At 42.1% G+C, this 14,172-nt stretch overlaps 1 protein-coding gene across 1 annotated transcript; it reads left to right on the forward strand.

Annotated features, from left to right (window-relative positions):
* The first annotated feature begins 2,477 nt into the window (after positions 1 to 2,477).
* On the forward strand, positions 2,478 to 7,602 carry LOC120439789. The gene is made up of 2 exons (XM_039610843.1): positions 2,478 to 3,296; positions 5,031 to 7,602. The coding sequence occupies exons 1-2, from the start codon at positions 2,808 to 2,810 to the stop codon at positions 6,672 to 6,674; spliced, it is 2,133 nt and encodes a 710-aa protein (XP_039466777.1). The 5' UTR covers positions 2,478 to 2,807; the 3' UTR covers positions 6,675 to 7,602.
* Positions 7,603 to 14,172: the final 6,570 nt, after the last annotated feature.

Here is a 14,172-nt window from a genome sequence, read left to right on the forward strand (position 1 = left end):
AGATGAAAGGACGCAGCCCCGCAGGAAAGTCAGGTGCCCCGAAAATAAGTGTTGCCTCAGTTAAAGGACTCAATATAATTAACCACAAGAAAGAGAGAAATAAAAACGAAAAGGACTGTAAAAAATAATTCAGATAAGTTTCCTTTTATAAATGAACAAAGGACTGGAATATTTCTTTTTTCTTTCTTTCTCATTGTTTACATTTCTGCTGTTTAAGTGACTGATATTCATACAGTGATAGATTAATGTTGTGATGAGTAACCTGTGCATTGTGCGTATGGTGGGTTTCAGCAGCTTCTGTAAGAATCAGTATTACTGGCTTGGACAAGATATGTAATGGTGACTTATATGTAAAGTGACTTAAGTATACACGTTAAGTGATGTTTAAAGAGTAACAGTAATTACTGTGCTTTAAAGTTGTAACAGTAAATGTAGATTGATATCCATTTGCTCCTCAACTACCAAATCAAATTTAAGCTGCTGCACCATTACATTAAGGCTAAGTAAGATACACACAAAAAAACCAAAACCCTCCAACAATGGCAGAGTTTGAGGCTAATCCAGAAGTCAGTGAAAAGGGTGATGTGGAACAACTTTCTGCAGATGAGCAACTACAAGCAGTTGAAGGCACAGCTGATGATGTTTCTACTACCTCACAAAAAGCACGACAGAGCCAACGAGTCCGTACGTTGACGGAAAAGGGCAAAGAACTGTACGGTGAGCACATAAAGAAGGCTGCACATCGTTTCAGTGTGCGCTATGAGAAGTGGAAGGTTGTCATTAAGGATGCCAAAGGAGCTATAGATGGTCAATGCTCAAAGGATCTGCTACAAGAACATGTTACCAAGGTTTTGAGTGCTTCTAAGGATGTGAATGCTGCCTATGATGACTTCAGACGTATTGAATCTCCAGATAGTGACACAAGACGAAGGATGGATACGTGTGAAGCCATAACAAAGACAATTATCGAATCTGTAAGGAAGTGTCCAAGTCCAAGTAGTGCGGTGGTTCAAAGAGATGAAGAACTTTGGAAGGACAGTGAGTCTTCATCTAAATCCGTAGCCTCAGATGTGGAAAGTCAAAGGGATGAAAAATGGAAGGAAACTGAGTCTATGCCTAAGTTAGAAGCCTCAGACAGGTTGAGTGTTAAGTCACACCACACTAAGCTCTCTTCTCATTCAAGGGTTTCCTCTAGACACTCCAGCAGGCTCTCAGCTAAAAGACAAGACGCAGCTGCTGAAGTTGCAGCAAATGAGGCTGCTCTCCAAGTTCTGCTTGCGCAAGAAATCCATATGAAGGAAATTGAAAGGCAAGAAGCAGAAATAGCACAAAGACAAAAGGCTCTAGAGGCTAAGCGCAGAGAAGTAGAGCGACTTGAGACTGTAAAAAAGCTGAATGCAGCAAAGGCTCGACAGCGGGTGTATGAACAAAGTGAATGTTCAGATGAAGAAATATACAACCTACTTCACCATAGATCTGATAAGAAAAATGAAGTCAAGTCTGAAAACAATGACCAGCATATGAAACGGTGTTCCTCGCCACAAAATGTGACACCGCAACGTGAGGTGAGCACAGAAGATCTGGTCAAAGCATTTGCAGTGTCTCTTAATGCAAGTCGTCTTCCGGTACCAGAGCCAACAATATTCAGTGGCGATCCTATCAGATATAATGATTGGAAAATTTCCTTTCAGACTCTGATCGACAGGAAAAATATACCAGTTGAAGAGAAGACTTATTACCTGAGGAAATATGTAAGTGGCCCTGCAAGGAAAGCAATAGAAGGCTACTTCCCGCTTGGCACAGAGTCTGCATACTATGCAGCATGGACAGTTCTCGAAGAGAGGTATGGCAATCCCTTCCTCGTAGCAAAGGCCTTCAGAGACAAACTTGACGCATGGCCTAAGATAAGCTCTAAAGGCAGTATGGAACTTCAAGCATTTGCTGACTTCCTTTGCTGCTGTAAGACAGCCATGTCGCAAATGAAGGGGCTTGAAGTGCTCAATGACTGCAATGAAAACCAAAAAATGCTTGCAAAACTTCCAGATTGGCTGACTTCAAGGTGGAACAGAAAGGTTACAGAAGTGCAAGAAGAGACTCACACCTTTCCAAGCTTCAGCCAATTTGTAGATTTCATCTCACGGGAAGCCAAAATTGCCTGTAATCCCATAACATCTCTCTATGCTCTGAAGCCAAGTGAAACTGAAGGGGCAAAAACAACAAGGAACAGAGGCAATGGAGCAAAGGTGCTAGCAACTCGCTCAAATGAAAGGACTGTTAGTGCTAGTTGTGTGTACTGTGAAAGGTCGGGTCACAGTCTACTTAAGTGTAGAAGGTTCATAAATGAGAGCATTGTTGAGAGACTAAAGTTTGTTCAAGACAAGAAGTTATGTTTTGGCTGTCTGAACTCTGGTCATCGCTCCAAGGATTGTGAAAGTAGAGAAACCTGTGACACATGTAATAAAAGACATCCGACATGTCTTCATGACAATCGCAATAAGGAAGACAGAACAAGGAGACATCAAACCAAGAATAGTGACAGGACAAGACAAACGAACTCAGACGTCTCACAAGACAACAGTGTCACACCAACAACAAGTGAAGCAACTTCTAACAGAGTCACGCAGAATGTTGACGACACTCACACATCTTCCATTATTCCAGTATGGGTGTCAACCAAAGGTGAGCCAGAGCATGAAATTCTTGTGTACGCGCTCCTTGATACACAGAGCGATACAACCTTTATTCTTGAAGAAACGGCACAAGCTCTGCATGTCAAAGGTGAATCGACTCAGCTAAAGCTCACTACCATGTCTTCAAGAAACACAGTTGTGGCTTGTCGCAAGCTCGCAGGTCTACAAGTCAGAGGGTTCTACTCAAATAAGACCATTTCCCTACCAGTAACATATTCCAGAGACTTTATTCCCGCAAACCGAGATCACATTCCATCGCCTACAACAGCTAAGGCTTGGCCTCATCTTGAATGCATTGCAAGTGAGATCGCTCCACTACAAAGCTGTGATGTTGGTCTGCTGATTGGGTACAACTGCCCCCAAGCACTTGTTCCTCGTGAGGTTGTGTCTGGAAGGGAAAATCAGCCGTTCGCCCAAAAAACTGATCTGGGATGGAGTATTGTGGGTTATGGCAATTCATGTCTTGATTATGGAGATGCCTTCGGTATAAGTCACCAAGTCATTGTGAAGGAAGTGGTGCCTGACATTCAGCCTTCTTCAAACTTCACCAACAAGGTTCACTATGTCTACAGAACTCAAATAAAGGAAATTATCTCTCCCACAGAGGTCCTAAAGATGTTGGAGTCTGACTTTGTTGAGAAAGCTCCAGAAGACACAAAGGTCTCTCAAGAAGATCTCAAATTTCTAACAAAGATGAAGACCGGCATTAGGCACAAGGAGGATGGTCATTTTGAAATGCCACTCCCATTCAAGAGTGAAAGGCCGAACCTGCCGAACAACAAGGCATGTGCTATTCATCGCCTCAAATGTTTAGGAAAAAGGCTCAAGAGTAACAAGCAGTACTACATGGACTATAAGAAATTCATGGATGAGATCCTCGCCCATGGAGATGCTGAAAAGGTCCCAGAGCAAGACATTGACAAGACACCAGTTTGGTACATCCCACACCATGGTGTGTATCATCCACAAAAACCCGGAAAGATTCGTGTCGTCTTTGATGCCTCTGCCAAGTTCCAAGGCACTTCCCTAAATGACCATCTCCTGACTGGTCCAGAGCTAACAAACACCTTGCTCGGAGTCTTGTGTCGCTTCCGAAGAGGGCCAGTGGCTTTCATGTGTGACATCGAACGCATGTTCCACCAATTCCATGTGCATGCTTGCGACCAAGATTACCTACGGTTCTTGTGGTGGGAGAACGGTGACCTTGAAACTCCATTCACTGTCTACAGGATGAAGGTACACCTATTTGGAGCAGCATCTTCTCCAGGTTGCGCCAACTATGGCCTCAAGCATCTTGCAGCTGAAGGGGAAGGAAGTTTTGATGAAGAAACCATCAAGTTCATCAAAACCAACTTCTACGTTGATGATGGACTAGCAAGTGTTGACACTGAAGATCAGGCAATACAGCTGGTTAATGAAGCATGCAAACTCTGCAGCATGGGCAAACTTCGGTTGCACAAGTTCATCTCAAACAGCACCAAAGTTCTAGCTTCGCTTCCGAAGGAAGAATGTGCTGCAGCGCCCAAAGATCTAGATATGGCACTCAGTGAAGTACATATGGAAAGAGCACTTGGCGTACAATGGTGTGTGGCATCAGATCAGTTTCAGTTCAGAGTAGTTGTTAAGGAAAAACCACTCACCAGAAGAGGAGTATTGGCCACAGTCGCCTCTGTGTTCGATCCACTTGGGTTTGTGTCACCTTTCATTCTGCTGGGGAAGCAGATCTTGCAACAAATGTGTCGAGATAAACTCAGCTGGGATGATAACTTACCTGACAGTCTTCGACCTCAGTGGGAGGCTTGGTTGCGTGACCTGGGAAACCTTGCAGATGTAAAGGTTCACAGATGCTACATTCCTTCGAACTTCAAGGCACAGCACTACGAACTTCATCATTTTGCCGATGCAAGCGCATCTGGATATGGAATGTGCACTTACCTCAGAGCAGTAAGCACAACTGGTGAAGTCCACTGCTCATTGGTGATGGGAAGATCAAGAGTTCCACCAACCAAAGTCACAACTATACCTCGGCTTGAGTTGTCGGCGGCCGTTGTTGCTGTGCGCACTGGTGACATGCTGAAAAAGGAATTGGAAATGGAAATTTCAGAAGAAAGGTATTGGACTGACTCGAAGGTGGTACTCGGGTACCTCAGCAATGAAGCCAGAAGATTTCATGTGTTTGTTGCAAACCGAGTGGAACGCATCAAACAAAGTACAGATCCAACCCAATGGAGGTATGTAACTTCCGAAGACAATCCGGCGGACCATGCCTCAAGAGGCCTCACAGCAGAACAACTTGTAGCATCAAACTGGTTCAAAGGCCCCGACCTCCTTTGGCAGAAGGTCATACCCACTGGTGAAATTAAGGTGGGAGAGTTATCAACCAGTGACCCGGAGGTTAAGAAGGTTCAAGTCCACAAGATACAAGTGGAGGAACAAAGGTCCTTGTTAGATCGCCTACACAAGTTTTCCGACTGGTCGAGAATGGTTAAGGCAGTTGCTAGACTCAAGCGGTATGTGAAAGAAGCAAAGGATCACAAGAGTAGATCACACGACATCAGTAGCCTACAAGAGAGAAAGGAAGCAGAGTTAACGATCATAAAGATGGTTCAAGAAACCGCCTTTGCTCAGCAAATAAAAACCTTGCAACACCATGATGTGATGCAGATGAAAGACAAGGTTAACAAGTTACACAAGTTATGTCCATTTCTTGATGACCAAGGCATTCTTCGGGTAGGCGGACGCTTAACACATGCAGCTTTGCACCCCAATGTCAAGCATCCTGCGATCCTGCCAAGAGACAGTCACGTGTCGGCATTACTGGTCAAACATTATCACGAGAAGACATACCATCAAGGACGAGGGATCACCATGAATGAACTTCGAGCTAACGGATTCTGGATTCTTGGATGCAGCAAGATTGTGTCATCTTACATCTATAAATGTGTAAAATGCAGAAGGTTCAGAAGGCGCACAGAGCAGCAGAAGATGGCAGACCTCCCAGAGGATCGGATGGAGACCACACCGCCATTCACCTACTGTGGGATGGACTGCTTTGGTCCTTTTTATGTCAAAGAAGGCCGCAAGGAGCTAAAGCGTTATGGCTTGCTAATCACTTGCATGTGCTCCAGGGCAGTGCATCTTGAAATGCTTGATGATCTCTCTACAGATTCCCTCATCAACTCCTTACGTGCATTCATGGCCATAAGAGGTACAGTTCGCCAGATAAGATGCGATCAAGGCACGAATTTTGTCGGCACTAGAAATGAGTTTATTGGAGCATTTAAGGAAATGGATCAAGCCAAGCTAGGGAAACTGGACTGCGAGTTTCTCATGAACACCCCAGCGTCTAGTCACATGGGTGGTGTCTGGGAAAGACAAATTCGCACCATAAGAAGTGTTCTCATGTCCATTCTGGAACAATCAGCCAAACAACTCGACAGCTCCTCTCTGAGGACATTCCTGTATGAAGTCATGGCAGTGATTAATAGCAGACCATTGACTACTGACCAACTATGTGATCCATCAAACCCAGAACCTTTAACACCGAATCACATACTAACCATGAAGTCCACAATCATCTCTCCACCTCCAGGAAGGTTTGTGAAAGAAGATCTTTATCTCCGTAAGAGGTGGCGTCGTGTTCAACTACTTGCCAACACTTTCTGGACAAGGTGGAAAAAGGAGTATTTGTTAAATCTTCAAGGCAGACAGAAGTGGACCAAAGAGCACAGAAATGCTAAGATCAATGATGTTGTCCTCCTGAAGGATGAGATAACTCCACGCAACCAGTGGAAGTTGGCAAGGATCATTGAAGTGTATCCTGGAAAGGATGGAAAAGTGAGGAAGGTGAAATTGCTGCTGAGTGATCCAACCCTGGATAGAGCAGGAAAACGTACCTCCAAACCTGTGCACCTGGAAAGACCCATTCAGAAGACAGTCATTCTGATGGAAGCGGAAGAAGATTCTCAACCGCACTCTGCTTAAAGGATAATTCATGATAGTTCATTCAAAAGCCGTTCATTAGTTCCTAGGCAATACTTTATTCTTTAAATCACGAGTGATTGGTGGGAGTGTAACGGTCTTTTGCATGTGATGTTTGTTGCATTTGATGTTTGTTAAGCTGTATGTCTGGATTTTGTTCCTTTGCGCCCTCTGGTGGTGAACTGTGTAGGGTACAGCTTTGCTGTTTGGGTCTCCACCCAGCCACTTTTTCCTTTTGCTAGTGCACATGGTGTCTGCATGCTGCAGCTCACGGTTAGCTCCACACATGGAGAAAATATCGTTTAAAGAGTGGAAATAATTGAGAAAGAAGATGGAGGATAAGGCAATAAGGCCATAAAGGACTATTTAGCACCTCCTGGATGTCAGCTCACGAGGTTTGTGTGTCTAAATGTTTTATTTTCTGTAATTAAGGATTTTTGATTGATTGATACTGCGTACAAGAGCGCATTTTTATGTGATGTTTTTGTTTTATTGTTTTGTCCGTGAGCAGTTCTCACGGGTTGCCAAGACCAGAATAAACCCTGTTCCATAACTACATCGTGCGTACGTCCATCCTTGAGGGTGCTACAAGCACAACTATCCACAAGTTCAGTAAATGATACCAATGGAGAGGTTTTACATGGTTAGTTTACAGATTTGACAGAGAAGTATCATCACCTCTCCAGAGTTTTGAAGGTTCCCTACCACTGACAAACGTAAGAGCTGCTGCACAAGTGAATCATGAAAGTTAATTTGAGGAAGCAAAACCATATCTGGAAGTAAGGAGTCACTTTTTGAAATCGCTATTTTGTTTAATAACTTTATGTAGTCCTGTGTTGATTGTCTGTTATATGTTACATGTCGCACCATGGTCTTGGAGGAACTTTGTCTCATTTCACTGTGTATTGTACCACTGCACATTGGAGTGACAATAAACCCACTTGACTCGACTAAAAACCTTGTGATTTCTAATTAAATTGCTATATTAGTATTATGTCTTAAATTTGTACGTCTGTTGACTGAAGGGGGTTATTTGTTGTTTTTAAATGTCACCCCTCTTTCTTTATAATTTGCATGAAAAGGGGAATAGATGCAGCAATTTCCTGAACTGTGCAAAAAAATCAGGAAATTCAGTATAGAAGACAAAAAAGAGTTTGTACACTTCTTTCAAACCTAAAAATTATTTTTAGTTTTTATTTTTTATCTTCAAAAACAACCCGAGCTCTGTTTGTCAAGCTTTCTTATAGTTTCTGCAAGTAGCCTTCAGGAATACTTACTATTGCTCCTATTCACTATGCTCTGTTTCTGTGCCTAAAATATTAAAAGTAGTATTTAAGTGCAATTTTATGCAATTAAATCTTGCCAATAAAGGCACACTAGTATCACTAATATAGCAACATCACAAATTTTACACACAGGTCCTCCAGAACAGGAGCAGCCTAGGTTTCTGCACAGCTAAATATTTATTTTTCCCTGATATCTCTCCAATCCTCCTTGACTTCTTAGTGGATTTTAATCCTCATTTCTTTGTGCAATGCAGCCAACCAGAAAGAGTAAAAATTTTTAAACTTTCTTGATGAGCTACTATGACAATGCCATTCTGTTTTTCCTTTTCCAGCTGGTGGCTGGATGTGAGCACTAGCTGGAGCAGCTTCTGGAATTGAATCTCCTTTGTAGTTCAGTTGATACTACTGTATAAAGTGTGTGCAGCACATTCTGTCTCTTAACGAAAGAGCTATAGTTGCCTATGACAAGTTAGCAACGTCACCAGAACCTGTGGTCGATGGATTTATTAAGAAAATGTTTGGTAAGAGACAAGTAACGAGCCGGAACATCCAACCATCGATTCTCTTTCGCTTATGCTTATCAGGGATTCTAGCTACTGAGCCTGATGAACAATTAAAAGATTCACTGTTCCAGCTTGCGTACAATGAGGCATGTTGTATAAAGTGCTTAGGTAAAATAGAAAAGCGCTACATATTACCAATTTTTTAAATATTTCTTGCTTCTCTATCTTTATGCAAGCTGTGAGATTTGCATAAAACATTTATTGTGCAAAGTTCAAATGACACAGTTGCAGGACACACTGAAGTTGGAGGCAATATTCAGAAATGACTCTCTCAAAAACTATAACTGTTACAACCTTTTTAGTATTGTGTGTCTGTATTGTGGAAAGAACATTGGCTTTTAAAGAAAATGTGTTGCAAAATTCTAATAAGAATGAAATAATAATATTCGATGTTACAGAGCTGCATGCTATTCTGGTTTGATGTTTAGTTCCTGTATTGTTGCGTCAAATTTGTGTTTCTTGCAAGATTTGATCTGTAAGTCTGGCTGCGATGTCCTAATTGTTGTGTGATTGTATGATGAACACATTAAGCGGTTTTCCTTATCCTTGATACATGCGTCCATGAAAGGAAATTCTGGAAAGTTGATTCTGTTCATCTGGACATAATCTAGAAGAACAGTTTTTCATCCTCTTAAACGACTTCTTCTCTCAGCTGACATATGAACAGTACATTTGTATAATGACTGAAACTAGCACCATTAACTTATAATTGTTTGATTGTAATGCAAAGCAGTCCAAAGCTTAGCTTAATGGACTGCTTCAAATGGATAATACACATAAAAACCTATAGTTTTGGGACTATCCAGGAACATAACACTGCAGCACATCAAAAAGACAACAGCCTCAACCACTGTACTACAGGCTTGGACTTTTAAAAACAGGAGGGTTTATACTAGGAATACAGAAATCCAAATTTTTTTTCAATTTCAATTCAGTCTGATGCCGAAACCTTGGATTCAAGTACAGCCAAGCAGGGATAGTGAAATGGGCAACAATAAGGATTTGAGTGAGGTCCAAATAGGCTGGGTCTCTTGTGAGGTACTTCCTTTCTGGAGTGGTCAGTATCTGTCAAAAGTGTTCTAAGGAAATAACGGTGGTGAACCAGTGACACGGTCACGGGGGCCAAGCCTAATTGATGCACCTAGCGAACGCTGACCTGTGTGGTCTGATCCAACACAAAAGTTACTGTAGCTCAAATTGTCAAAGAAATTAATACTGGGTATGACAGAAAGGTGTCAGAATATAGCATAAGTTTCATATGAGGCTGAATAGCTGCAGACCATTTGGGTACATATGCTATGTCCACCACCAAAAGTGCTAAAAATGAGCACGTAAGAACAAGAACTGGACCACGGGGCAGTAGAAGAAGGTGTTCAGGTCTGATGAATCATGTTTCTTTTGCATCACATGCCCAAGTGGGCATCACTTTCCTGGAGAACAACTGGCACCACAATACTCTACAGAAAGAAGGCAAGCCAGTGGAGACTGTTCTTGAAAGGTATTTGATATAGATATAAGGTATTTTGATATATAAAGCTAAAATTTCATAGCAATCATTATATATGTCCAAATATTGAATCATAAAAATTTTAGTCAAATCAGAGAAGGTTTAAGAGAAAGTCTAAGGAGCTTGGAAAGAAAAGCGTCTAGACTTGTTTAAGTTGCTTGAAGATGCTTCACCTGTCATGCGAGAAGCTTCTTCAGTTCTAAGGTCAAATGGTGGAGAGTCCCAGATTTAAGATGGGCGGATGGTGGGTGGATCGATCCAAATATCGATTGTATCGATACCAAGTCGGCATCGGTATCGAATCGATACTAGCCTAGTGAGATCGATTCTTTACTTTAAGTTCTGCTCGTTTGCAATGCTGTGATTCAGCATAGACGAAACAGCCAGGTCAGCGCAGAGCAGAGCAGAGCAACCCCCCTTGTGTTTCTGTGTTGCGCTGTCACGTGACGTGACTTAGACACTTTGGGGGTTGTTAAGTTGTTTATGTAAAAAAAAAAAAAAAGCACGGTTTAGTACAGGTCCTACTTTAAGGAGAACCCTTCTTAAACGGGAAGAGCAGTAGCAGAGCCAGAAACAATAGGAAATGTTGAAATTATGTTTTTAAAAATATAATTTATTTCGCACAAAGAACACAATAAAATAAGAATAAAACACTGTACAATATTAAAATATTAAAAATAATAAAAAACAGCAACTCATGCAAGATCAAAAAACCCAGTTAACTTGTCCATTACCACCACGTTTACATATTAATTATATTTTGACCCGTTGTTTTTGTTGTTGAGAAGTTTAATTGTAATTTTTGTATTATAGTTTCGCAACAGTATTTGTTTTAAATTGTTTACTGGTTTTCGTGCACTTAAGATTTTTCAAACAAGAAAAAAAAGATAACCACCATAACCATCTTAACCATGCTTCGCAGCATCATTTATTCTTACAATAATGACATGGTTGCTGTAACAGTACATTCAACTGCTGCAGCTCTCCCGCTGCCAGCTGTACACATCAACACCACCACCTGCATAGCCCACCTCAGGAGCCATCCGGCCGAACCTATTCCCCACCCCGCGAGCAGGCGAGGGAATCGGCCCGGCCCATCGGTGCCGTCGCCCTGGCCCAGCGATGATCAAGTGTCCACTCTGGCGGTCACCCGTGCATCTAGCAGCACCAGTGACAAGGTGGTTCAGGGGCCCGCCCGCCCGCACCTCCAGCGCCTGCGCCAGCCTCCGGCTCACCCCGATCCGCTGTCCACCCTTACAGTAATCACACGGTTGCTGTAACAGTACATTCAATGGCTGCAGCTCTCCCGCTGTCAGCCGTGCACATCACAACCAAAAACAACAACAGCACAAGCAGAGCACAGGTTTTAAGCCGGCAAGGCATGATTTTAGATGCCCGTGAGTCCATCTCACCTGCAGCGGCATGGCAGACCATGCCCCGTCACAATAATAAAGCATAGTTTTAACTATTTAATGATAAAAAAGGAAACATCACAAAAACACTTAAGGACATGAAAATTAATTGAGATTTAGCAATTCAATGACGCATCCACCTTATTTATCAAAAAGTATCGGTATCGGTATTCGTATTGGTGATACCGGCCCATATTTACTTGGTATCGGATCGATACCAAAATATGCAGTATCGCACACCACTAATGGGAAGGGATTTCATAACTGGAATATAGATGGCAGACAGCCTCTCTTCAAAGATGGTTGTTCACAGTGGGAAAAAATCATAGCATTCAATACATATTTTCAATATATATTAATTTTTATGCAAATTTGAAATAGGTGAGCATAAAAATACCTGATTTGAGATGGAATGACCCACATACAAGAGGGTGAGGTTACTCTACAGATATCTGCGGAGTTACCCGTCAGAGAGAAGTGGTGAGCAAACTGTGTGTGACGAGAGCGTTGCTGTGGAGAGCAGATTTGGAGATCACTGGCAAGGGCAACTTTGGGAAGGGCAAACCCACACTTCTCCCATGTGGACCCCAAGTGGGTTTGGCCACACAGAGCAGTTTTACTCATATGAGATCCAAGACAGAATTCTGAGAACCCACAGTGGGATCACAATAAGAAATCTGTCCCATAACCTAAAAAACTTAAATCTACTTTATTTTTTAAATTTTAACTTACTGCATAGTAACCTAGTGTAAGTCTCTCCTTCTCCTTGTTTAGGATTCTGTAAACAAAATAAAATTCCCTCCATCCATTACTTTAGTAAAAGTAAAATATATATATATATGAATGATAATACTTGAAACTGCAATAAAAAACCTTAATAACTTTATTATTTACCTTCCCTTTCTGGGCTTAACAACATGAGCACCTGAAACTAAAATTGTCTTAGTCATGGTGATGGGTGCCTGGCGTAAGAACACGTAGAACAGCATGTTCAGGCAGAAGCCAAGTGTCAGCAAACATGGCCTGAGGATTAGTCTCTGATTGTTGTGGTGAAGAGCACTGACTGTGAGAGCCTCATTTCTTCCTGGGAGCTGAAGCCTCTGGAGCTCGTGCAGTGGATGCCTCTGATGAGCATACACTTCCTCAGAAAGAATACTTGAATTTGCAGGGTTCATGTTTAGGTCACATTCTTCTGTCACAGAGCGTGTGAGGCAAGCAGAAAGTGGACCCAGACAGAACTGAACTCAAAATCACAGCTTTTATTTTACTGGCAAAAGGAAGGAGAGAACAAAACTAATGAACACAAACAGACCAACAGAGGCTGTCAGCCAGAGATTATTTGTCAGGAGTTGGGCTTGGCCCCTTACTTCACTGGAACTAAGCATACAAGTATTTTCACTGACTCCCTTTTTTAAATTTATTTGGAACAATGTATCACACATTACTCATTGTTTTTAAACCGATTTATTTTATATTTGTACCTGGCAGAGAATAATTTGCTCCACTTACACATAACAACATGTGACTGTGGCGAGGTGTGATGTGTGGCTCGGCTACAACGGACGGGTGGTGCAGCGGGTTCAGTGGGCACTGCTAGGGGAGGCTGGCTGACGCATTATTTCAGTCATCATTATTTCTTCTCTATGTCGGTATCATGCTGGGACACGGAGGAGGACAAAGTAAAAGAGGCAAGAACAGCCAGAGAGGAGGGCTGAGTCAAACAGCACAGAGCTGAAAAGCTAAACCACAGAAATCGCCGGTCCAAAGGAAGAAGCTCCATGGCACATCACCACTGTGATAGCCACTGCCGAAGGTCCCAGTGGCTATAAATGCTGAGCCCCACTCACTGGGAGCAGCAAGAACATCGAGAAAGGAGTGCTGGAGGTGTGGGTAGCTGGGACTTGTCCACTTCCATTTCACCAGAGTGCATGTGGGTATCGCGTTTTATTAGTTCTGGTATATTATTCAACACAATATCAACACAAGTAGTGCCGCACAGGTGCTGTTTCAGGTCATTTCCCGAGTCAGCATCCTGAAAGAGATATTGACTCACTCAGGCATATAAATCATGTCTCGCAATTTGAAGACTTGAAGAGCTGCTCTGCATTTTTTCAATTAAATGTTAACCTATTACTGAACTTTATTACCAGTAACTCATTAAAAGAGCTCAGTGAAGCACAGATGGGATTGTTAAACTGCAGAACATTAGAGCAGAGTTTTTCGTGAGTCTCATTCGGCAATTTTATCCAGTAATGGCATGAATAATTAAATGCTCTATATAAAAAAGTGAGGTTACTGGATTCCATTAATAGATTAAATTTTTACTCAAGTTTACTCAAGTTTGAACTAATAAAAAGATGAGTTGAGGGCAGAGCCGCCCAGTCTTTGCTGGATTGTTGCCTTGCGAACAGTTTGGTTGGGAATTCCCCAACACGGAGTGATGAGCTGACCTTGTGTGGAATAAGAGAGAGGATTAAAAATGTAATCTATTAATGGACTCCCTGGACTGAAACTGTTGCAACTTTTTTAACCCTTTCAGACTGTTGTTGTTTATTCAGTGTAAATAAATTCACTGTTTTTGACTTGGAGCCCTCCTTTTGAGTCCACTAATTGGCCATATATGTCTGGGGCAGGAGCAACAAAAGTAAATACAGGAAAAAGGTGCTGTGTTTTGAACTACAGGAGAAACAGAAAATTTATATTCATTTCATAGCTAGCTGATAGCAAGTACAG

Source organism: Oreochromis aureus, linkage group 4 (assembly GCF_013358895.1).
Source record: "Oreochromis aureus strain Israel breed Guangdong linkage group 4, ZZ_aureus, whole genome shotgun sequence".
Lineage (NCBI taxonomy): Eukaryota > Metazoa > Chordata > Actinopteri > Cichliformes > Cichlidae > Oreochromis > Oreochromis aureus.